This window comes from Eptesicus fuscus, chromosome 6 (assembly GCF_027574615.1).
Source record: "Eptesicus fuscus isolate TK198812 chromosome 6, DD_ASM_mEF_20220401, whole genome shotgun sequence".
NCBI classification, from domain to species: Eukaryota; Metazoa; Chordata; class Mammalia; order Chiroptera; family Vespertilionidae; genus Eptesicus; species Eptesicus fuscus.
This window is the reverse complement of record NC_072478.1, coordinates 24,202,263-24,226,268: the sequence shown is the minus strand read 5'-3', so window position 1 is coordinate 24,226,268 and position 24,006 is coordinate 24,202,263. Positions and strand designations below refer to the sequence as shown.

At 50.0% G+C, this 24,006-nt stretch overlaps 1 protein-coding gene across 2 annotated transcripts; it reads right to left on the bottom strand.

Moving 5' to 3' along the window:
- Window positions 1–8,837: 8,837 nt before the first annotated feature.
- Window positions 8,838–16,546, bottom strand: S1PR2 (sphingosine-1-phosphate receptor 2). 2 transcript variants are annotated; one of them, XM_028134746.2, is made up of 2 exons: window positions 16,425–16,546; window positions 8,838–11,273 (listed from the first exon to the last, which is right to left on the bottom strand). In XM_028134746.2, the coding sequence occupies exon 2, from the start codon at window positions 11,229–11,231 to the stop codon at window positions 10,173–10,175; it is 1,059 nt and encodes a 352-aa protein (XP_027990547.2). In that variant the 5' UTR covers window positions 11,232–11,273; window positions 16,425–16,546; the 3' UTR covers window positions 8,838–10,172. The 2 variants fall into 2 exon arrangements, with proteins under 2 accessions (XP_027990547.2, XP_054573424.1); XM_054717449.1 differs by lacking the exon at window positions 16,425–16,546 and adding an exon at window positions 15,635–15,701.
- Window positions 16,547–24,006: the final 7,460 nt, after the last annotated feature.

Below are 24,006 nucleotides of genomic sequence, written 5' to 3'. Positions count from 1 at the left end.
ATCTGTCTGTGCCCGCATGAGAGGCCTCAGGCTGGAGCTCTCCGTTTTGCTGTTCCCAAATTCCCAACCCACAGAAACCCTGAAGGATAATACCTGGGTATTGCTCTAAGCCACTAGACTTTGGGGCTTTTTGTTAGGCAGCCATAGAAAACGTCTGCACTGCTATCCTCTTAGCCTGGAAAGTCCTGCTGTTCTGTGTGTCCACTTCTCCTATTTGGAGAATCTCTAATCATGCTTCCTATTTGGTCTTAACCATCTCCTCCTTCAAGGAGCCTTTCCTTTCCTCCTCTAGCCCTATCAGGTATCTGCTAGGCTCTTCGAACTACAGCTCTTTCTTTCAGAGCCTTTACCTCAGCTGGCAGTCACATATTTTGGGGTGATCGTTTATGTCACTCATACCCCCACCTATATCCAGCCAAGTGCCCAGGATATAGTTGGCATGCAATAAAGACTCAGAGAGATTCAAGGATTAGGGTATGATGCCTGTTCCCCCACATTAAATGCTCAGTCTGCAAATATCCATCAAAAAGCAAATGCACCCCCCTTTGATTCACTTATTCTACTTACAAGAATTTCTCCTGAGAGCCACTCATCCACATGTGCAAAATGAGAAGCAGACACAGCTCTTCACTAAGCCTTGACTGTAGCAAAGAGGGAAAAACCTGGTTTTCCATCAGCGATGATTAGCTAGAGAAATGGTGTTCCATTCATACAGTGACAGACCCCAAACAACAAACACCAAAGGGATATTTTCTCACATAATATCATAGAGTTTCCTAGCCGTAAGTGGAAACAAAATACAGATGTAGAACAGAATTCATCGTGTGCTATGTTTATGTAAAAAGGGGGGAAGGGTAGGAGTAATTATGTATATTTACTTGTCTCTGCATAAAACCTTGGAAAACAAACATAACTTCCTAGAGATAAAGAATGTTAACTAGCAGGATGGAAGCTGTGGGCAGGAAGAGGAATTCTTCTGAATATCTTTTTGCCCTTTTGAATACTGGAGCATGTGGCTATGTTATTTATGTCAAACAAAAACAACTGGCAGAGCAGTGGGGGAAGGATGGTCTTTTCAATAAATGGTGCTGGGTCTGTTGGATGGCCTTATGGAAGAAAGTGTTATTTTGACCCCTAGCTCAAACCATAATTCAGTTCCAAACATCTTGCAGATCTAAATGGGAAAGCAAAGTCAAGAAAGCTGTTAAGCCCTGGCCAGGTAGCTCAATTGGTTAGAGCAAGCGTCCTCAAACTACGGCCCGCAGGCCACATGCGGGTGTTTTTGCCGTTTTGTTTTTTTACTTCAAAATAAGATATGTGCAGTGTGCATAGGAATTTGTTCATAGGTTTTTTAAAACTATAGTCCGGCCCTCCAACGGTCTGAGGGACAGTGAACTGGCCCCCTGTTTAAAAAGTTTGAGGACCCTTGGGTTAGAGCATCATCCCAATACACTTCGGTTTCAGTACGGGGTCAGGGCACATACAAGAAGCAACCAATGATCCATAAGTAAGTGGAACAACAAATTGATGTTTCTCTCTCTTCCTCCCTCTCTAATTAAAAATAAAGTATCAGCCTGGCCAGTGTGGCTCACTGGTTGAGTGTTGACCTATGAACCAGGAGGTCATGGTTGGATTCCCAGTCAGAGCACATGCCCGGTTTTCGGGCTCAATCCCGGAGGGGGTGTGCAGGAGGCAGCCGATCAATGATTCTTATCATTGATGTTTCTCTCTCTCCCTTCCTCTCTGAAATTAATTTTAAAAAGTATATATATTTTTAAAGTCAATAAATTTTTAAAAATTTAAAGAAAGCTTTTAAAATAAGACATCTATATTCTATATATTTGTGACTTTGGGATAAGCAAGTGTTTAACAGGCCACAAAGCACGTTAATCATCAAGGAAAACATTTAGACTATATTAAAATGAATTTGTTCTTAAAGGTACCCCCTGAAGACAAGCCATACATATATGCTGAACAAGCACTCATGTCTACAGTACACATAGGACTCATCCAAATTAATGAAAAGACAGACAATTCCTTTTTTACTAAGTAGACAAAAATGCTGAACAGGCATTTCACAAAAGAGGATATCCAAATGGCAAAGACTCATACGGAAAGCTGTTCAACTTCATTAGTCATCAGGAAAATGCAAAATGAAGCCTCAGTGCAATATCAGCTCCTACCCACACCAGGATGGCTCTAATGAAAAAAGAAAATTGGCAATTGTTAGCAACACCAGGACGCTCCTGTGTTGCTGGGGGAGTTGAAAACGGTACAGTCACTTTGGAAAACAAGTTGGCTTATTTACTAAAACTAAATATATGCCTGCCCTATGACCCAGAAACTCCACTCTTGGAATGTGTGCTCACATCCACCAAATGATGTACAAAAATGTTCACAGCAGCTTTCTTCACAATAGCCAATAACTGAAGGCCATGTAAATGTCTAACACCAATAGAAACAATGACAGCTACTTATGTATACAGTGGAATAAGATACACTGGGGTCACAAACTCTTTCTGTAAAGGGTCAGAGAGTAAATATTTTAGAATTTGTGGGCCGTACTGTCTGTCACAACAGCTCAACTCTGCCATTGTAGTGTGAAAGCCGCCACAGATGATTTTGTAAATGAGTGGGCATGGCTGTGTTCAATTTTACTTACTGAAATTTGAATGTTACTTTCACATGTCATAAGATGTTTTATTTTGATTTTTTTTTCTAATTAAAAGTGGAAAAACCATTCTTACCTTACAGTCCACACAAAAACAGGCTATGGGGTGAATATGGCCTAGTTTGCGGAACACTAGTATTTAGTATCAAGAATGAGTACTCGACAACACTATGCAAAACTATAGAAAAATCTCAACAAACAAACAAACATTAGTCTGTGTGCAAGAAACCAGGCATGAAAGAGTACATATCACCTGACTTTGTTTATATAAGTCACCAGGGTACTTATTCCCACTTCTCTCAACTTGGGCTTCCTTTCTTCCTTCCAAGACCTTTATCCCACCTTTCCTCCCTCAGCCCAGCCAGCACCAGCCTGTCTGGGTCCCCACAGGCCATTACAGCCTCCGGGCCCTAGAGAAAAACAGGGCTGAGACCTGGGTGAGTCACCCACCTTCTGGCGCAAGAAGTAAAAGCACAACAGCGTCTGCTCCTGAACTGCAAAGAAAATGGTCCACGCCACACTGAGCAGGGATGAGAGGTGGGCCTGCCCTGGCCCTTATATCAGAGACGCTGCACGTGAAGCTCCTCCTACCTGGGGAAATAACCACTAATGAACCACCACCGCCTCTCCAAAGGCGATCACCAAGTTATTAAAACTACCTGGCAAAGAGATGTGGCCAGAGTCTCCAGTCGGCGCATTGGGGATGTCTCTAGAAGTTTCCTCCCTCTATCAGCTGTGGCCTAGCAGTCCTGACCCAGCTGACCAAGTGGAAGGAGCCAGAGGGGCATGTGCTGTTCTCAAGCTGAGCACTGCTGACATTCAGAGCTGGATAGTCCTTGGTCATGGGGGACTTTCCTGTGCATTTCAGGGCGATCAGTAACCTGTCTGATCTCTATCCACGAGATGCCTGGAGCACAGCCACCCCCAGGTGGGAAAACCAAGTGTCTCTATAATTGCCGAATGTCCCCTGGAGGTGTGGAATCATCCTGGATGAGAATGAGGGATTTAGCCACAAGGAAATGAGGAAGCAATGACCTTGTCCTATATTTCCTCGAGGCAGTATCTTCACAGCCCTTTATCAGCCCTCAGACCAGCATTTGTAAGTCATGCATGATTCACATCAGAAGTGGCGCAGAGTCAAAATGCAGAGTCCTGGCCCTGGCTGGGTAGCTCAGTTGGTTAGAGTGGCGACCAATACACCAGGGTTGTGGGTTTGATTTGGGGGGAAGTACATTTGCCTTGTAGACAAATGAGAAAACTGACCAGGATGTGAGGATGGGGAGATAGATTTGAAGACTGCTCATGCAACGATGGGTCCAGGCAACAGATGTTCCTGGATGATCAGACCATTAGGGAACGGTTGGGTGGGGAATTTACAAAGGTGGGGTTGGACTGATGGCCTCTGAACCCCCTGATCAGTCTTAGTCACCAGGAAAAGAGAGACATCGAAATATCATATCCTCTTGTTGGAAGTTTCCAGCACCACCTGTAAAGAATTGAAGCCAAAAATATCAATCTCAAATCTGACTGGGGAAGAGGAACATGACATAAGGGGATGCCATCAGCTGATAACAAATTATGAAACTCGCCAGGCAAGCAACCTGTTTCTTCAACAAATGAATTACTCAACCTCAGTTAAACAACGTTAAATAGGTGCTTACGCCTATTGTTTAACAAGGAAAGGCTGTTAAACAATACTTAAGAAATCCACTAACTAAATGTATGTGAGGACCTTATTTGAATTCTAATACAAATAAATAAAATGTTAAAAAAAACAACAACAGTGGTTAGATGAGCATGGTTGTAGGAGGTTTATTGTATAAGGGTAAGATTGGAATGAGAATTTGAAGGAATGTAAATTTCAATAAACAAATTGAAGAAGAGAAAAATGTCTGAAAATGTATGTTAAATATACTGGCTTATGAGTAAATTAATTTGGGAAAGCAAAATAGGTTGTATTGAAAAATAATAAAAGATAAATCTATAAAAAAAGGAAAACAGATAGGGAAATTTTAACACTGACTGATACTTTTAAAAAATATATGTTTATTGACTTCAGAGAGGAAGGGAGAAGGAGAGCTAGAAACATCAATGATGAGAGAAAATTATTTATCGGCTGCCTCCTGCATGCCCCCCACTGGGGATCGAGCACTGAAACCCGGGCATATGCCCTTGACCGAAATCGAACCTGGGACTCCTCAGTCCACAGGCTGACGCTCTATCCACTGAGCCAAACCCACTGGGGCTGACTGGTACTTTTGATAAGTATAATCATGGTTTTGTGTTTAAGCTGGAAAAAAAAAGTATTATTTTCTTTTGAAGATAAAAAGTGGCATATCTACAAATAAAATGATGTGATGCCCTCCTATTTTCCTAAAGATAGCCAGTGAGTAATAATTGATTCAGACAAGAATGGATGCTAAAGGAGTAAAAGTTTGATGAGTAACAGGCTGTTTACAGAGTCTCCAAGTACCACCTTACAAGACAGTTAATAATTACAAAGGGGGTAATAGTAACTTCAAAGTGGAGAAACTTGGCAGATACCACCAAGTGGTAAAAGTTAGCATGGCTGGTAATGAGGCTAATTAAGAAAAACACATTACTTCTGTGATATTTTTGCCAAAAAAATGCATAGCCTGAATGTAATCATGAGGAAATATCAGACAAATCCAAGTTGAAGGGCATTCTATCGAGTAACGGGCCTATATTTTTCTAAAATGTCAAGGTCGCAAAAGATAGGTTCAGAAACTATCCTTTATTTATTTTGATTTTTAAAAATTGACTTTTAGAGAGAGGGAGAGGGAGAGGAACATCGATGGTCCACTTCCCGCATGCCCCCCACTGGGGACCAAGCCCACACCCGGGCATGTGCTCCGACCCTCAGCCTTTCAGTGCACGGGACAACGCCCAACCAATGGAAGGGACTGAAAAGATAAATGAATTCAACACGTGGTCTGGGATTTTCTTCTGCGATAAAGGTCGGTAATGGGACAATTGGTGAAATCTGATAAAGGTTTGTAGATTTCCTGATTTTGGTAATTTTACTGAGATTAGGAGAATGCCTTATTCTTAGGAAACAAAGTATTTAGGTGGATAGATGGATGATAGATGATAAATAGATAAACAGATAGATTTAGGTAGATGGATGGGTGGACAGGCAGACAGATGGGAGCCTGGATGCTAAGAAGTAGGCATCTGTCCTTCTTACCCAGTCCAATTTCCTCTGAAACTCTTTTATATGAGAAATCCATTTCTTTCCCCCCACTTTCCGTAAGCCTGAGAGTCCATTTATTTGATGAACGTGGATGAACTTTCCAGCCAGGGGTCAGGCATGCATTTCTCTTTCTTAAATTACTAATATTTTGTTTTCTATTTGCAGCGGAGCCTAATCTTTCTTTAAATTATTATATTTTTAAAATGTATTTTTATTGATTTAGAGAGGAAGGGAGAGGGAGAGATAGAAATATAAATGATGAGAATCACTGATTGGCTGCCTCCTGCACGCCCCACACTAGAGATCGAACCTGCAACCCGGGCATGTGCCCTGACCAGGAATCGAACCGTGACCTTCTGGTTCATAGGTCAAGCCTCAACCAGTGAGCCATGCCGGCCAGGCACTGAGCTTAATCTTGCTATCATTATTAAAAGAAATATTCCAAAATTATGACGTGACATGTGGAAGCTACCATGTCATTCATAACAATGATATGGTGAGACTCAAGAGTTTTTGTTGAATTGGTGGTATAATGCCAAGAGAGTTCAGCTGCCCTGAGGCTGCAGAAACCAGAGGTGCACACTGTAGAATTGCTAATGGCAATCACGGCTATTTACTTTTAAATTAAAGTTAAAATTTAGTCCCTGCATCACACTAGCCAAATTTCAAGTGCTAAATAGCTCACAAGTGGGCAGGGCGAATATGGCATAGTTCCATCAATGCAAGAAATTCTATTGAGATTATGGAGTCTGGAACCTTCTTAGACTATGGTCCCAAGATGACGCCTAAAGGTGTTTGGTGAAAAACAGGCGTTGCTGGGGTCACTCCAGACCTATTCAAATCAGAATCTGTCACTGCAACGCCTAAGAACCTGCATGTTAACAGGTTCTTCCAGATGATTCTGATGCTTCCTAATATCCAACAGGCATCTGGGGGAAAGGAGGTGAAAGTCATCTTGCCTCCCTCTAGGTTGGTCCCTCCCATTCTAGGCTCCAAGATTTGAGAGATCAGTAACGTGGATCTTCAGGGTACTGAGGGGGATCAGATGCGATTGCCATTTTCAATCAAGGACTGCCTGGGTTCAAATCCCGACACTTCCACTCACATGCTACATGAGCTTGGGCAGTTCACTTGCTCTCTCTGTGCCTCAGTTTCCTTAACCTGTTAGAGTGCTGATGGGAGTACCACTTACTGAAATGACCATCATTTGCTTTCGCTTTCATTTATTTCACAAACATTTATTGAGAACCTACTGTGTGCTCGTCACTGTTCTGGGACCAAACGGTGAAGACAGACACCAACCCCTGCTGTCATAGAGCTAGCATTCTAAAGGGGAGGTGAAAAATAGACAGGATGAAGGAAAACGTGTTCCATGTTGAAAGAGTAGCAAGAGAGGCAGGTAGGAAAAGAAACTAGCCCTAGCTGGTTTGGCTCAGTGAGTAGAGCATCGGCTTGCAGACTGAAGGGTACCGGCTTCGATTCTGTTCAAGGGCACATATCAGGGTTGCAGGCTCGATCCCCAGTAGGGGGTGTGCAGGAGGCAGCCGATCAATGATTCTCTCTCATCATTGATGTTTCTATTTCTCTCTCTCTCTCTCTCTCCCTCTCCCTTCCACTCTGAAATCAATAAAAATATAATATTTTTTTTTTAAAAAGAAGCTCATGTATGGCGAGGCTAGAGGCCTCACCCAGGGTATATTTGAATATAGATTTGAAGGAGAGAAGAGTCATAAGGATGCCTGGGGGATAATCATTCCAGACAGAGGGAACAGCAGGTGCAAAGGCCCTGTGGTGGGGAGCCAAGTGCTGCTTAACATGCTAGACACCGTGGTGAAGAAGACAGATGCAATCCTTACTTCAAGGTTCTCATATTGTAGTGGGGGAAGACAGGTAAATTGTTATATGAAATACTGCCAGGTGATGGGCTAGATGGGAAGGGAGGTGGTCAGGGCAGGCTTCTACAAGGAGGTGGCATGTGAGCAAAGGCCTGAAGGAGGAGACGGTGGAAGCATGTAAGTATTTGGGGGGAAATGTATTGATTCTTGCCTGGCCTATGCCTCTTCCCTCCAAACTCAACTAGGCCTCAGGTTTGCAGAGGTTCTCTGCACTACTGGCGGGAGGGGAATTCCCATGGGGGTGCAGGCCTTTCGGCCTCTGGCTGCTGCCTGCCTCACTCCTCCCTCACTGGCCGCCCTAGTATTGGTGCTGGCGCTGCTGGGCGAGGCTTCAGCTTGGGCTCTGCGTTCCCGATCAAAGTGCTGCTCTTCAAAGGAGCCACTGAGCCCTGTGCCTCTGGGCAAAGGAGTGGGGTGCCACCCTGGAGCTGAGCTAGGTACCCACCCTCCAGCTGAGTTCCATCTGGGCTTCTCCTGGTCCCATGCATGGCAAAGAGGGGGTTGAGGATCCTTTCTCTGGCCCAGTATTAGAGCTGGCAGGATCTCAAGTCAGCCCACCTGAGTTCGAATCCAGACAGGTGCTGCTCCAACGGGCTGTGTGACCCTGAGCAGATCACGTCACTTCTCTAAACCCACAGCTCCATTAAAGGAGTCCTGCTGAGGCGTCACGTCTATGTGCCTGCAAAGTGCTTAGTCAGCCATTTCTCTGGGGAATACTGCTCTCTGGAGGACCCTGTGGGCCACTGGGCCCCAAGATAATCTCTCCAGCTCCCAGGGAGAGACATGTACTTGGGTTGGAGAAAGGGGTCCCCACCAGCCCCCAGACCCTTCTTTAAGGAAAAGGGGAAGAAGCCCTGGACAACTGTCCTGGGGAAATGACAGCGCTGACCCTGTTTTCTCAGCCACTGCAGCCCTGGTCTGGGACACAAAATGGGAAGACTGGCAAAGGGTGGTGGATTGCCTGGGCAGCAGCCACCCTCCCTCATCCCATCCACCCCCCAGCCACGGAGTGATAATGGGAGAACTCCCACCGTAAACCTGAAAAGACAAACAGGCATCAGAAAGAGAAATTGAACCGTTTATTGGCCTGGGCCTGGTCTCAGACATGGGGCGTGGGGGCATCTGGGGAGCTGAATAAGGGGAGGCAAGCCCCCGTCTGGCTCCTTGCCCCCCAAAAGACCCTCCCAACCTTTGCATTCACAAGAAATCATTTTGAGGCATGAGGTTTCCTTCCCCAGGTGAGCTGCAGCCCAGCTCTCAAGTGGGGGAATGAGCCAGCGATTACGAAGGGGTCTGTGTGGGGCCGGACCCCTCTTTGGCAGCTTCAACAGACATGAGGAGACAGAATAGCATTCATTCCGGGGACACACAGGCAAAGGTCGCAGACATCACACACGCACACACAAAGACACGCACAGACACTGAGAGACACATAAATATGTTTGTACCGCAATGATCCTTCTACCTATCCACAGGATTTAGCAAAGTCCTTCTGGAGCAGGTTGGGGGAGAGCCCTCACAAATGTCCTCGGCACCCCCACTCCCTGCTCCATTCACTACAACTTGAAAGGAGGCACGTGGACTCAAGCTGCCCTGCCTTAGGAGAGCTGGGACTTCAGCTGGGGCTGGAGGTGGGAGTAGCCTGGGGGTGGTTGTTTTGGGGGGAGGTGGAAGGGTCCTGGGCTAACAGCTCCCCCAGAACTTTCTCAAGTTCCATGCTGAGCCCTCCTCAGCTCCCCAGACAGGTTTTTCCAGCCCTTGGTGATTTCTCTGTGCCTCAAATAGTACAACTGGCCAATGAGGTCTGAAAATGGGGTTCAGCCCCTTCCCCCCCCAAATCCGTGGTTTCCTGGCATCTCGTGGAGTAAGAGGAAAGGGAAGAAGTGGGCAGCTGATGACATTTGGGGAAGCTGTGGATTTGGGCTTGGGGAACTATTAGCTGGGGCTGCCCAGACAGTAAGGGAGGAGGCCTCCAGCCCCTGGGGCACTGGTTCCAGGGAAGGGGCCTGAGGTTGCCAGAAGGTGGCAAGGTGGAGGGTCAGAGTGTCGTGAAATGAAATCCTTTGTACCAAGTTGTAAATTGCTCCTGCCCTGAGTTCCTCTTGAGTGCCTGCCTGCTGTTCCCAGGCCCTTTGCAGAAAACCTCAGACCTCCCCTGAGCCAGTTCTGAAGGGGTCACGCCAGTCACCGCACTGGCCTCCAGGCCTCTGCTGCAGCTCTTTCTCCCAGCAGGTCAGTGCCTCCGCTGGCCTTCCCAGGTAAGAGATATTTTCAATATCACCCAGGTGTGTGGCGTGGGCCACCTTGCTTGGCAGCCCCACGTCTGTCTGAGGTCACGTGGCACCTCTCCATGGAGCCTCTGCCATGGCCTGGCTGTCAGCCCACATGTCCCTCAAACCACTGTGTTGCCCTCCAGAATCGTAGGCGACGTGGGCATGTGGGTGCCCCTCTCCAGTGAGCTAGAGCTACGGAGGGGCAGGAGGCGGTGATGGGGGGTCCCATCCCGCCGTCCTTGCACCCCCGCCACCTTCCGGCAGCACTGCAGGGGCCGCAGGACCTCCTGCCGCAGGTCCCGGCTACGCCACGTGTAGATGACAGGGTTGAGCAGCGAGTTGAGGGTGGCAAAAGCAAAAAAGTAGTGGGCCTTGTAGAGGATAGGGCAGGAGCGCACGGGACAGGCGTAGTCCAGGAGGAGGATGCTGAAGGCAGGCAGCCAGCAGACGATGAAGACCCCTAGCACGATGGTGACCGTCTTGAGAAGGGCCAGCGTCTGTGGGCCAGCCAAGTCGGCATGACTGGAGCGGACCACGCAGTAGATGCGGACATACAGAACTACGATGGCCGACAAGATGACAGAGAAGATGGTCACCACACACAGCACGTAGTCTTTGGTGTAGAGCGGCAAAACGGTGGAACAGCTCTCGAGGTGACCCAGGCAGTTCCAACCAAGGATGGGCAGGCCGCCGAGGACCAGTGAGATGAGCCACGAGGCCCCAATGAGCAGCAGCATCCGGCAGCTCTTGTCGCTGCCGTAGACCTTGACCTTGGCAATGGCCACATGCCGCTCAATGGCGATGGCCAGGAGGCTGAAGACGGAGGCAGAGAGTGTGATGAAAGCTGAGCCCTCACGGGCAAACCACTGCACAGGTGTCAGGTGCAGGGTGACAGAGCCCGAGAGCAAGGTATTGGCTATGAAGGCCACGCCCGCCAGCAGGTCCGAGGCAGCCAGGTTGCCCAGGAACAGGTACATGGCGGAGTGGAACTTGCTGTTGCGGGCGACGGCGATGAGCACGAGCAGGTTCTCTACCACGATGGCACAGCACAGGATGATGATGAGGACCAAGGCCACCTGGCGGGAGAGTGTCTGCGGGACGTCGAGCGTCTCCTTGGTGTAGTTGTAGTGCTCCAGGACCTTGTTGGGGTTTAGGTACTCCGAGTACAGGCTGCCCATGGTGGGGCTCAGTGGCCAGCCGAGGCCATGGAGCTGTCAGAGCTGCGGAGACAAGAGACAGATAGACGGGTCAGGGTCGTGGACGCTGCCTGGGCTCGGACTTGGGACGTCGAGGGGTTGAGTCCCAGGGCCAGCACTCCTCCCTGAGTGGCCACACGAAGTCGAAATGATCACGATCCCTGCTTCACAGATGGGGAAACCCAGAGACGTCAACTCACTTTCCCAAAGTCTCCAAGTTAGGAAGCGGCAGAGCCAGAGAGACCGGCTCCAACGCGTCGATAGCCTCCAGGCCAGTGGCCGGCAAACTCATCAGCCAGCAGAGCCAAATATCCACAGTACAACGATGGAAATTTCTTTTGAGAGCCGAATTTTTTTTAAGCTTAAACTTCTTCTAACGCCACTTCTTCAAAACAGACTCGCCCAGGCAGTGGTACTTTGTGGAAGAGCCACACTCAAGGGGCCAAAGAGCCGCGTGTGGCTCGCTCGTGAGCCGCGGTTTGCCGACCACTGCTCTAGGCTACACTGTCTCTCAGAAGCTCCCCCAAATGGCATGAAGGACACAAAGAGGACTTCCTTCCAGAAGCCTTGCCCGCCTGCCCAGAGGTGGAGCTGTGGGCAGGAACCGGAGGGCTTGCCCCTTTTCTCAAAATACGCTGGAGCCTTGGGCCTCGTGCCACCTGCTCACCTGGGTCAGAGAGATGCTCGGTGCCGACAGCACCAGGCCCTGCTCATTACCACCCACTGCCCTCGATTTCAGGCCGGGCGTAAGCCTTGAGGCTATGGGTGCTCCCACAGTAAGGGCTTGAGGAGAAACCAGGTTGGCCCTGAGGTCCCAGCATCCCAGAGGTCATGTCATCCCAGAGGACACAGGCCTGGAAGACAACCTAGTGTCAACGCCACACCCCCTCTGACATGCTGCGGGATCTCGGGCACGTCCATCGGCACGCAGCCTCCACGTCCTCATCTGCGCAACGGGGAGAAGAAAGCCCACTTCACCGGGTGACAGAAAAACCCTGTGGAACGCTGCACGAGGTAGCCTTCGCACATAACAAGCGCGAAATAAGTATGAGTAGCTCCCTTCTTGCCGCCACACTCTGCTTGGGACTAGATGCCCTCCACCCAATCTTTTGGGAGGGGATGCTGACTGAGCCAGACAAGCAAGATTCCCAACAGCCTGTTCTCATCAGCACCATCTAGCCCTGCCCTTGGACAGAGGGTCCAGAGGGAGAGGCAGGGCGCTGGCACCCCCTCCCCGGCAGGATGAGATCCAGATGTGAGGCCCCTAGAACAAACAGGGTGGAGTCCTGGTTCCCCAGTCACATCCGCTGTGGGGAAGGCTGGGAGGGGGTGACGGGATGGGGGAGACGCCGGAGACCAGTCTGGGAGGTCCTGGCTGGGAGGATGGGGCAGCTGTGCTGAAGTCATGTGAGAGGTGAGGGGGCGTGCAGCCCCGCGGGGAGGGGGGGCGGTATTTGTTTCCATGAAGGCCTGAGTCACCCCCCTCTCAAGGAAAACCGATCCGTGGGGGAGGGGGCGGGAAGAGGTGCAGAGAGGATGCAAGGCCCACACCGTGGCCGCCCTCCAGCTTGGGAGGGAGGTGTCTCAGAGGAGCGGTGCAGTCTGCCTCTCGTGAGGGGAACCATTTGCTAAATGGGGATGGGGGATGGGGCACAGGAAGAGCCCTCCCCAGATCCCTGGAAACACGTCTGCCAAGGCCTGGCAGGGACCACATGTGCATCAGGAACCGCCTTCCAGAAAAGGCTGGTTAGGCCGGTTCCTAGTGAGCCCGGGAGTGATGGGGGACTTCCGGGGTCGCTCGGCTATCTCTGTCACCGTCACCGGTGCCCCCTCGGGGAGGTGGCCCGGACCTTGGCCTGACAGAAGCAGCTGCTCCCTTTGGGCGAAGGGACATCCGTCCCAGTTTGGGAACAGAGAAGGGCTTGTGTGCATCCCCGGGGCTGCTGCCCTGCCCAGATCGCCACACAGAGGCCCCTTGTTCCTGCACAGGACAGAGCCTCTGGCGCCCCGATGCCCTCTGCCCGCCGCCGCCGAGGGCCAGAAGCAGGCTTGGCCCTACCAGACCCACTGTCGGGCCAGAAACAGCCTGCACCCTGATTGGCTTATTTTCAATTCCAAGGTGTTGAGCTATTCGCTTATTGGCCTGAGCTTTCCACCTTCGGCATCTGATTGGCCCGGTTTGGGAGCGCTCAGCAGCTACCACCCCTGAACTGGTTCTTTCCTGGAGGCTGGAACTCACTTCTTTCCGAGGAGAATTAAAACTGTGTGAATGTCCCTGGGGAGAGTTTGAACTGTAGTCTGACCGCCAGGTCATCCTAACCAGACATCCCCAGGCCGCCCTGGCCTACTGGGACCCTCCTGGAGTTCAAAATTGAGAATAAAAAACCCATCACTGGCCTGGGAAGCACCCTTGCTAGTGGGGCCAGAAGCGCAGGGCGTGTCCTGTGGCTGCCCCCTCCTTCCCTGAAGTGGGGCCGCCACCCTCTCCAGTCAGACAGCCAAGAGAAAGATTTATGGCCACTTCCTGGAGAAATAAGACATGGGTTCAGCCCTAGCCGGTTTGGCTCAGTGGATAGAGTGTCGGCCTGCGGACTAAAGGGTCCCAGGTTCAATTCCAGCCAAGGGCACGTGCCTGGGTTGCGAGCTCGGTCCCCAGTGGGGGCATGCAGGAGGCAGCCGATCAATGATTCTCTCTCATCATCGATGTTTCTATCTCTCTCCCTTCCTCTCTGAAATCAATAAAAATATACATTTAAAATAATAAATAAAAAAGAAATGGATTCAGCCCTCGAATCCCAGGAACTGACCAAAAAGTCTATCTTTTCCCTCCCAGGAAAAGACCAGGGCACTGCACCCTCATTTTCTGCAGCCCCAGGAGGCTTGTAGGCATCCTCAGGAGGGGTGGCTCTCCTAGTAAGAGAAGGGGAAACTGAGGCCCACACCACGTCATCTTCCCAGCTGGAGTTGTGCTAAGTAGTAAGGTAGGTAGATGCTTTCCAGAAAGAGAAGCCAGCCCCAGGCTGAGGCTAGCAGATGCATGCCTTGCCTGCTCCTCCTCCCTGTGTCGGCTCTCAGGCCTGGCTACACCCCGGGCCTGGCTCCGCTCACCTTTACCAAGGCAACCCTGACTCCCTCCCAGAGGCTCAGTAAGAGGTCACTGGGCTCGAAATCAGGGAATGTCCAGGCCTGAAATGGAGCAAGAAGGACAAGTGGGAACAAGAGACAGGGTTGGGAAGGGCAGGGAAGAGACACAGACAAAGACTGTTTAGGGGGTGATTGGGAGGGAGGAAGGCAGGAGGAAGCTCAGTGCTTCCAGGAGCCCCTCCCCCAAGTTCCATTGAGGCAGGCCCTGGGGTTCAGTTCCCAATGGTCACTCACTGATTCCCATGCCTCTTGCCTAGGGCAGCGCCCCCCCCCCAGCCCCCTTTCTTTTGGTTTCTCTTCAGCTGTCAGGTCCCTCCTACACTGCCATTCTCCATACAGCCGTCAGGGGAGCTCCAATATGTCACTCCAAATTCTTCCATGGCTCCCCACGGCCCCAAAGGGCCTGGCCCCTGCCCAGTTAGCTTCCTCCCACTCTCCCCCAGAGCCATTCCACTCCAACCACACTGGCCTCCTACAGGCCAACCCCAGCGCCTAGCCTTTGCCCCTTGCTGTTCCTCCACCTGACATGCCCTTCCCCCAAACCCCTGAGTCGTCTTCGTTCCCCCAGGGGTCTCCTCATCTTTCCAATTTCAGTTTTAAGGTCACTTGCTCCGACCCCTGGTCTGTTATAGCCACTGTCCCCTCAGAGCATCTTGCTTTGTTATCTTCGCGGCCCTGAACAATTTTGAAAAGCATGATTTCTAGTTTTCCGTCTGGCTTCCACAGTAGAATGTGTCAGCAACCAAGTCCATTTGCAGCCCCTTTGGATTGCTACCTAGCACACACAAGGTGCTCAGAAAACATGTAGGACGGATGATGGACGGATGGATGGATGGATGGATGGATGAATGAATGAACGAACCAACAAACCAACCAACCAACGAAAAACAAATGAGGCCCCAGTGGGCCAGGGAGGGTGGAGGCTCCAGCCCCCAACAGCAAAGGAGGCGGGAGACGCCCCTGGTCTGCCGGCTCCCTCCTAGGCGAAGCCCAGATGCCCAGAAAACGGCGACAGGACCCGCCCCCGCCCTCGGGCCACAGTCTCAGCCTCCTTATCTGGCGGTGGAATGTACGGTATCCACACTCCAGGCTGCTGGGGCCGCACCTCCTTTCTCTTTCGCCACACACACGCACGGTATCTCCACATCTGCAAGTGGGGCTGGGGGGCTCCTCTCCGTCCCGCCGGGTGCCCTGCCTCAATATTCCCAGAAGACGTGGGGGGGGGGGGGCGGGTTACCAACCTCAGCCGCACCGCAAGTGCCACACCGGTGTCACGCCACAGGGGACACTGTGGGCTCAGCGAGTGGCGTCTGGAGCATCTGACTAGAACACAGTTTGGGGAGGGGGTGGAAATCCCCGGGTGAGTCAGTTCGTGCCGGAGGAGGGGGCGAGGTTCTGAAGCTCTCTGCTGGGCCTGGGACCAAGCGGGGCCCATGCCACGCGCGCCTGCACCCACGCCCCATCTCGGGGCCCCAGGAAGAAGAAGAGGCGCCGGAGCCACCCAGTCACGTTCCCTTCTCTTCCAGAACAAAGCCAGGTCCCCGCGGGGGAACTGAAGACTACTCGAGGAAACTGAGGCAGAGAGCCAGATGTGCAGATGGGCCGACTGCCCTCTCTTCGGGGGCCCCGCCCCTTGGCTTGGAAGCTCCGCGGCGCGCCGCACCTTTTGCTCAACCGGAGTTAGCCAAGAGGGGCGCCCTACCCACCTCCTACGCACTCCCCAAACTCCCCGGCACGCCGTCCTGCCTCCCAGTCTCCGGCCAAAAGGGCTTGGATTCCGCCTTCTCGGAGCCAACTTCCTGCCGCTGGGTAAGCGCAGTCAGGGGTTCGCGGTCGAGCCCGTGGGAGCCGCCTGGAGTCGTGGAGAGGGCGCACGCCGACCACTCCTCAGTGCAGCAGGAGCACGGCGACGCGTGCGCGCCCCCGACCCCGGCCAGGCCCCCCCCCCCCGCCCCCCACCAAGGCTCGGATCCCGCGACCCGAGAGGACCGAGCCCGCCTTTTATTCTTCCCCCTGGCCACGCATGCTCACCTGGCTAGGCGGACCGGGTCCCTGCCCTGGCCCGAGGGGCTTTGGCATCAGCGTTCCCGGGACGGCCTCGGCTGGGGCTGGGGCTGCCCGCCGGGCTCGGCTGCGTCCCGGGCTGGGGATAGACGAAGAGGGGGGCGGGGAGAGGCGGCGCCTTGCCCCCCCCCCCCCACTCGCCCCGCCCTCCTCTCCTCCCCTTTCGGGAGGCTGCAGAAATGAATTCCAGATGTGTTCGCCCGGGCCCGGCGCGCGCGAGGGCCGGCGGAGGTGGTCCGCCCGTCCCTTTGTCCGCGCCCCCCAGCCCCCCCCCGCTTCGGCCCTGCCCCTCCCAGACCCTCCCGTGAGAACCGACTGGAGCTTGACGTCACTCGGCCCCGTGACTTTATGTCCCTCCTGGCCAGGTGGCCTGAACCTGAAACAGCCGTCTCCAAGTGCAGATTTATTCTGGCCCATCCCTGGGACCCTGGAATTGGAGGAGAGCACGGGATCCCCTTTACTCAACAAGGAGTCGTGAAGCACCCCAAGGCCTATGGTGTGTTCATTTAAAAAATAGTCAAGTTCCTACCCTGTGCCACGCACTGTCCCAAATACAGAACTGATTTTTGCCTTGATCGGATCCCAGAATTCCGCGCTGCCTCCTATCCCCAAGTCGCAACCCACAGCCTAACCTGCCTTTGCCCGTGGCTGCCCCGCCCTCGCTGCCAGGTCCAAGTTGTATCCTGCCTTCCAACTTGGGGCCCATCCTCTGTCTGGTTCTTGAGTGTCTGCTTATATGTTTATTTACCAAATACACTAAACATCTGGTTTGTGCCAGACACTATCCTAAAGGATAGAGACAAATCAGGCAAAACGCCCTGTCCCCCGTGGGGCTGACGTTCTACCTGACGTGTGCAGAACATCCAGAATATCGCAAGAAGAAACGTGAATGTCCTGGGGGAGGAGGCCGTTCACTCTGTGAATCCTTGGTACCTTTCGGCTGTTGTGACGCGCACATTACTGTAACATGTTTAAATATCCCAACAATAAATTAATTAAAAATTAAGCCTGCGTGCCCAGCTGGGGTGGCTCAGCTGGTTGAGCATTGACCTATGCACCAAGAAGATGCCGGTCAGCCGAAGCCGGTTTGGCTCAGTGGATAGAGCGTCGGCCTGCGAACTCAAGGGTCCCAGGTTCGATTCCGGTCAAGGGCATGTACCTTGGTTGTGGGCACATCCCCAGTAGGGGGTGTGCAGGAGGCAGCTGATGGATGTTTCTGTAAAAAAAAAAAAAAAAAAAAAAAAAAGAAGATGCCGGTCAGATTCCCTGTCAAGGCACATGCCCTGGGTTTCAGGCTCGATCCCCAGTAGAGGGCGTGCAGGCGGCAGCCAACTGTTTCTCATGTATGTTTCTCTCTCTCCCTCCCTCTCTCTAAAAAATACATTAGAAAAACATAATTTTTAAAAATTAAGATTGATACCCAGACAGTGCAATAAAAAGAAGGGAGAGGGTAGGTGCTTCAAAACAAACAAACAAACAAACAAACAATAAAATTATGAAAAAGGATATCTACACTCCCATGTGTATGGCAGCATTATTCACAATAGCCAAGACATGGAAACAACGTAAGTGTCCCTCAGTGGATGACTGGATAAAGAAAATGTGAGCCCTAGCCGGTTTGGTTCTGTGAATAGAGCATTGGCCTGCAGACCAAAGGGTCCCAGGTTCGATTCTGGTCAAGGGCATTTACCTTGGTTGCGGGCTCCTCCCCAGCCCTAGTTGGGGGCTCATGTACACAAATCGGTGTGTTTCTCTTACATCGATGTATCTCTGTCTTTCCCTCTCTCTTCCATTCTCCCTAAAAATCAATGGAAAAATATCCTCAGGTGAAGATTAACAACAACAACAAACAACAACAAAAAAAAGGAAAAAAGAAATGTAATATATATATTTCCATATATAATTTTCCACTTATAATTTCATATATATAAAATATATATAATGGAATATAGGGAATCCTGTCATTTGCAACAACATGAGTGGACCTTGAGGGCATTATGCTAAGTGAAAAAAAATCACAGATAAAGACAAATAGTGCATGGTATCACTTATATATGGAATCTAAAAAAAGAAAGTCAAACTCATAGAAACAGAGAATAGGAAAGTGGCTGCCAGGGGCTGGGGTGAGGGAAATGGGGAGCGGTTGGTAAAAGGGTACAAACTTTCAGCAATAACATGAAATAAGGTCTGAGAATCGAATGTGAAACATGGTGACTATAGTTGATAATACTGTATGATACTGAAATTTGCTGAGAGTAGAACTTAAATGTTCACACACACACACACAACACCTCACAAAAACAGATAAATAAGTGAGGTGATGGATGTATTAATTAAGTCAATGGGAGAACTCTTTCAGAATGTATACGTATATCAAATCACTATGATGTGTGCTTTAAATACCTTATCATTTTTTATGTCAATAAAGCTGAAATTAATCAAACAAAAAAAATAAACTGCTTGATACCTTCATAAAGGGTATTGAAAAGCAAAATGATGAAAAAGGAAATTAAAATGGGCCCATTAAGCCCTAGCCGGTTTGGCTCGGTGGATAGAGCATCAGCCTGCAGACTGAAGGGTCCCAGGTTCGATTTCGGTCAAGGGCACATGCCTGGGTTGCGGGCTCAATCCCCAGTAGGGGGCGTGCAGGAGGCAGCTTATCAATTATTCTCTCTCATCATTGGTGCTTCTACCTCTCTCTCCCTCTCCCTTCCTCTCTGAAATCAATAAAAAAATATTTTTAAAAAATAGATCCATTAATGCCTATTAGAGAATTAAAATGGAGTAGTCTTGTTTGTACTGAGTGAAATTGTCTTCAACATGTTAACTTGAAAAAAGCACAATGTAGACCAGCTTGCATTGTTTGCCTGAACTTCTGGGTGTATTTATAAGGGTTGTATAAATACACACACATTTGCCTGTGTATGGCTCACAGACCATCTCTGGGAGAAGGCACAAGACACCCGTCACAGCGGTTAACTTCAGGGAGGGGAACTGAGCAGGGGGCAGGAGGACAGGTGAGAGGGTGTCAAACTTTTCATCCTGTGCCCTGTAATACTGTTTGCAATTTTTAGTTCCTATTACCAATTCAAAAAATTTACAAAGACATAAAAATCTAAATAAAAGGTAACAAATCACCAGACCTTTAGTTGTAAAATCATTCCTGTAATAATAATCATCAATATAAACATACAAAACACTGTTAATAAAGATATCGATATTATTATTCAACTTACCAATATTAACAAATTTCTATTAAGAATAAACATGTTGCCTGGCCGACGTGTCTCAGTAGTTGAACATTGACCTATGAACCAAGAGGTCACGGTTCAATTCCCAATCAGGGCACATGCCCGGGTTGCAGGCTTGATCCCCAGTGGGGGGCATGCAGGAGGCAGCCAATCAATTATTCTCTTTCATCATTGATGTTTCTATCTCTCTCTCCCTCTCCTTTCCTCTCTGAAATCAATAAAAACATATTTTTATAATATAAGTGTAAGTTCTTTTTAAAAAAATATTTATTGTTGTAAGTATTACATATGTCCCCCATTTTCCCCCACTAACCCCTTCTAGCCTGCCCCCACCCCATGCCTTAACCACCCTATTGTCTGTGCTCATGGGTTATGCATATATGCATACAAGTTCTTGGTTGATCTATTCCCACCCACCCAATAAAAACATATTTTTAAACAATTTTTAAAAAAGAATAAACATTTTGCCCTGGCCAGTTTTCTCAGTGATTAGAGCACCAGCCCAAGAACCGAAGGGTCTTGGGTTTGATTACTGGTCAAGGGCATGTACGTACCTGGGTTGCAGGTTCAATCACCTGTTGTTCGGGGCAAGTACGGGAGGCAACACATCCTCGATTGATGTTTCTCACATCAATGTTTCTCTTTCTTTTCCCCTCTCTCTAAAATCAATAAACTTATCCTTAGGTGAGGATATTTTTTTAAGTATTTAAAAAATAAACATGTTTACATGATTAACAAAGAAATGCATAAAGATTATATTAATGCTACATATATGTATGCAGCATATCCTATGTAATAAAAGGCTAATATGCAAATCATCCAAACGGCAGAACCACTGTTCGCTATGATGCACACTGACCACCAGGGGGGAAGATGCTCAATGCAGGAGCTGCCCCCTGGTGGTCAGTGCACGCCCACAGAGGGAGCGCTGCTCAGCCAGAAGTGGGGAGTGGGCCTAAGCTGTCAGTCGGACATCCCCCGAGGGCTCCCTGCCTGCGAGAGTGCACAAATTTCTCCCACCCCCAGTGCACAAATTTCATGTACCAGGCCTCCAGTATATTCATATAATGCTCTGTGCTGGTTCTGATGATGCCTCCTTGGTCTCTGCCACCCATACCTGACAGTCTGACGGAGGAGACAGTGAAGAAACCAGACAGTTCTAATACAGATTCACAGGGCTTTGATGCAGAGATAAGGAAAGAGACTGTGACTTTGCTCCTTTTCCTGAACCAGATTTCAGCGTCCACTCATTTCAGGGCCAGATCCTGGGGTCCACTGAAACCTCAGCAAAACCCCACTTGAGCCCTCTGCCAAGTGAAATGTGTTGCCTGGGCAACTTCTCGAAACCAGGTGTTCAACACACAGGGGACAAGGCACAGAGCAAACTGGGTCTCTTCTCGACGGGGAGCTATCAGAGCGGAAATCTCAGCTCTTTGTGGGGACCTGAAGGCTGGGGAGGAAGTGCCCCCCCCCCGACTTGCCTGGGTTGGCTCAGCAGTTTGCCATCCCCCCAGGGACCTGGGGGTGGGGATGATGTCAAGGCCACAGACATCTCTGGCGCCTGTTAGAGAGACCATGGCTACTAGACAAAGGTGATATCCTCAGAGACACAGAGATACACCCACAAGCAACTTCCGTCCCCTCTTCTCAGCCCTCCCACCTCCCACTTCTGGGGCAACACAAGGTCTCGGCTGGGTCAGCTGAGGGAACGGGCTGGAGAACTGGAAAATATGGGAGGCCTGGATTTCCTGATAGTCTGCAGGGGTGGGGGAGATGGAGTCCAAGGGAAAGCTGCTCTAAGGGACTCCTGAGAGAGAACAGTGGACGAAGAAGGAAATGACCCTTCTCTTGGGAGCTACCAGGAAGGGAAAAGAGAGGTGAAGAGACTCGGAGCAGCCTCCACTAATTATAGGGCCACTGACAATGGCTAATGCTCACATGACACAGACTATTCTGAGTGCAACTCTGAATCCTCCCAGTCCTAGGAGGTGGGGAATATTATCATCATCCTATTGTCTTAAATAGACTTTATTTTTAGGACAGTTTCAGGTTCACAGCAAAATCGAGCGGAAAGTACAGCGATTTCTCCTATGTCCCCCCGCCCTCAGGCATGCAAAGCCTCCCCCACTGTCAACATGGCACTACAGAGGTGCTTGGTTATAATTGATACATCATTAGCACCCCAAATTCAGAATCTACACTGCGGTTTGCTCTTGGTGTTGCACCTTCTGTGGGTTTCATGAAACATACAGTGACTTGTATGCATACAGAATAGTTTCACGCCCCTAAAGATTCTTCGTGCTTTGCCTGTTCATCCCTCCCTACCCCCAAACCCCTGGTAACCCCTGACCTTTCTTTTTTTTTTTTTTTTTTAAGAATAGTTTATTGATTTTTTAGAGAGAGAGGAAAGGAGAGGGAGAGAGAAAGAAAAACATCAATGTGAGAGGGGAACATCCATAGGCTGCCTTCTGCATGCCCCCTACCAGGATCGAGCCCAAACCCAGGCATGTGCTCTGACCAGGAAGAGAGCCAGCAACCTTTTGCTGCACTGGATGATGCCCAACCCACTGAGCCGCACCGGCCGGGGCACCCCTGATCTGTCTACTGTCTCCATAGTTTTGCCTTTTCCTTCTCACCCCAATTTAAAGATGAAGAAGCTGAGGTACACAGTAGTGGGGGGATTTGAATTTGTTTATGCCCAGTCCTGATGCAGTGTCCCCCTTCCCTGCCCCAGAGGGTCAGAAGGATGATGGTTACGCCTCAGGACCACACGGGGCGTTGGTGAGATGTAGGATGTTCTCTGTAACCCAGGTGAGGGAAACCCTCTGACCTCTGGTTCTTTGAACTTCCCCAGAGCAAGGAGGCCCTGGCCTGTCCTCAAGCCGCTCTGGGTCTCTACTGTCACCCCACCCCCAGCTCTCCGCTTTTGGCAGGAGAAATCGCATAAAAAGAAGTGTCTGAGACAGGTCCCAACTTTCTCATCATCACCCCGGCACTGGGGGAAGGGGCCCCAGCCGCAGAGAAGCTTTCCAGATGCTGATCTTGGCAGGCGTTTCCTCCATCCATGGGCTTGGGGCCCACTTTCAGCTTCAGGGATGGGCTGGGAGGCCAGTTCCTGCCACGTCTGCGCCAGATGCAGTCTTGGCCCTTCCAGCCTGGGAAGGGTGGGCTCTCTCTTCCGGACAAGGGAGGCAAGCCGTTAGGGGGAAAGGGAACACCTGAACCCACTTCTCAGTAACCGCTCCCCGCTCCAACCCAGCATAAAAGTAATGACTGACACATTTTTACTGCACCAGTTACTATCCTAAACATTTTGCAAATATCAGCTCATGAAAAGCTCACAGCAGCCCTGGCAGTTTTGCTCAGTGGTTAGAGGACGAGCCCGCGGAAGGGTCTCGGGTTCGATTCCCATCTAGGTCACGTACCTTGGTTGCAGATTCGATCCATAGCCCAGTCAGGGCACATGTGGGAGGCAATAGTCTCTCTTGTATTGATGTTTCTCTCTCTCTCTCTCTCCCTCTCCTCCCTCTCTCCACTCTCTCTAAAAATGAAAAAAAAAAAAATCAATGGAAGGGATACTGTCCAGTGAGGATTAAAAAACAAACAAACCTCACAGCAGCTGCCCTAACTAGGGAATGTAGACGAACTGCAGCCCATCCTTACACAGGTCACTCAGGAATATATTTGGAACCACCAGTTGCAAAAGGAAGGAACTAGTTATAAATAACGTGGGTGAATCTCAAATGCATGATAAGAAGGGAAAGAAGCCCTACACCAAAGGCCACAAGGCTGTAGGATTCCATTTCTATGACATTCTAGAAGAGGCCAAACTATAGGGACTATGAACAGACCAGTAACTGGCAGGGCCTGGGGCTTAGGGAGGGTTTGACTACAGAAAGGGAACTTTTTTGGTAATGGAACCGTTTTGTGTCTTCATTGTGGTGGTGGTTACATGACTATATATGTCTGTGGAAACTTGCAGAACTGTACACTGATAAGGGAAGACTTATTGTATCTAAATTGTACCTTAAAACAAAAACAAAATCCTTCACAGCTGCCTTACATCAGAAAAATAGGAATACCTCAGAGGAGATTTAATACAGCAGTTGGTTACATAGATAAGAAACCAAAGTGTAAACAGGGTGAGACTAGAAATTAGCACATAGAGCCTGGCCAATGTGGCTCAGTGGCTGAGCGTTGACCTATGAATTAGGAGGTCATGGTTCAATTTCCGGTCAGGGCACATGTCCGGGTTATGGGCTCGATCCCCAGTGGGGGCGTGTACAGGAGGCAGCCAA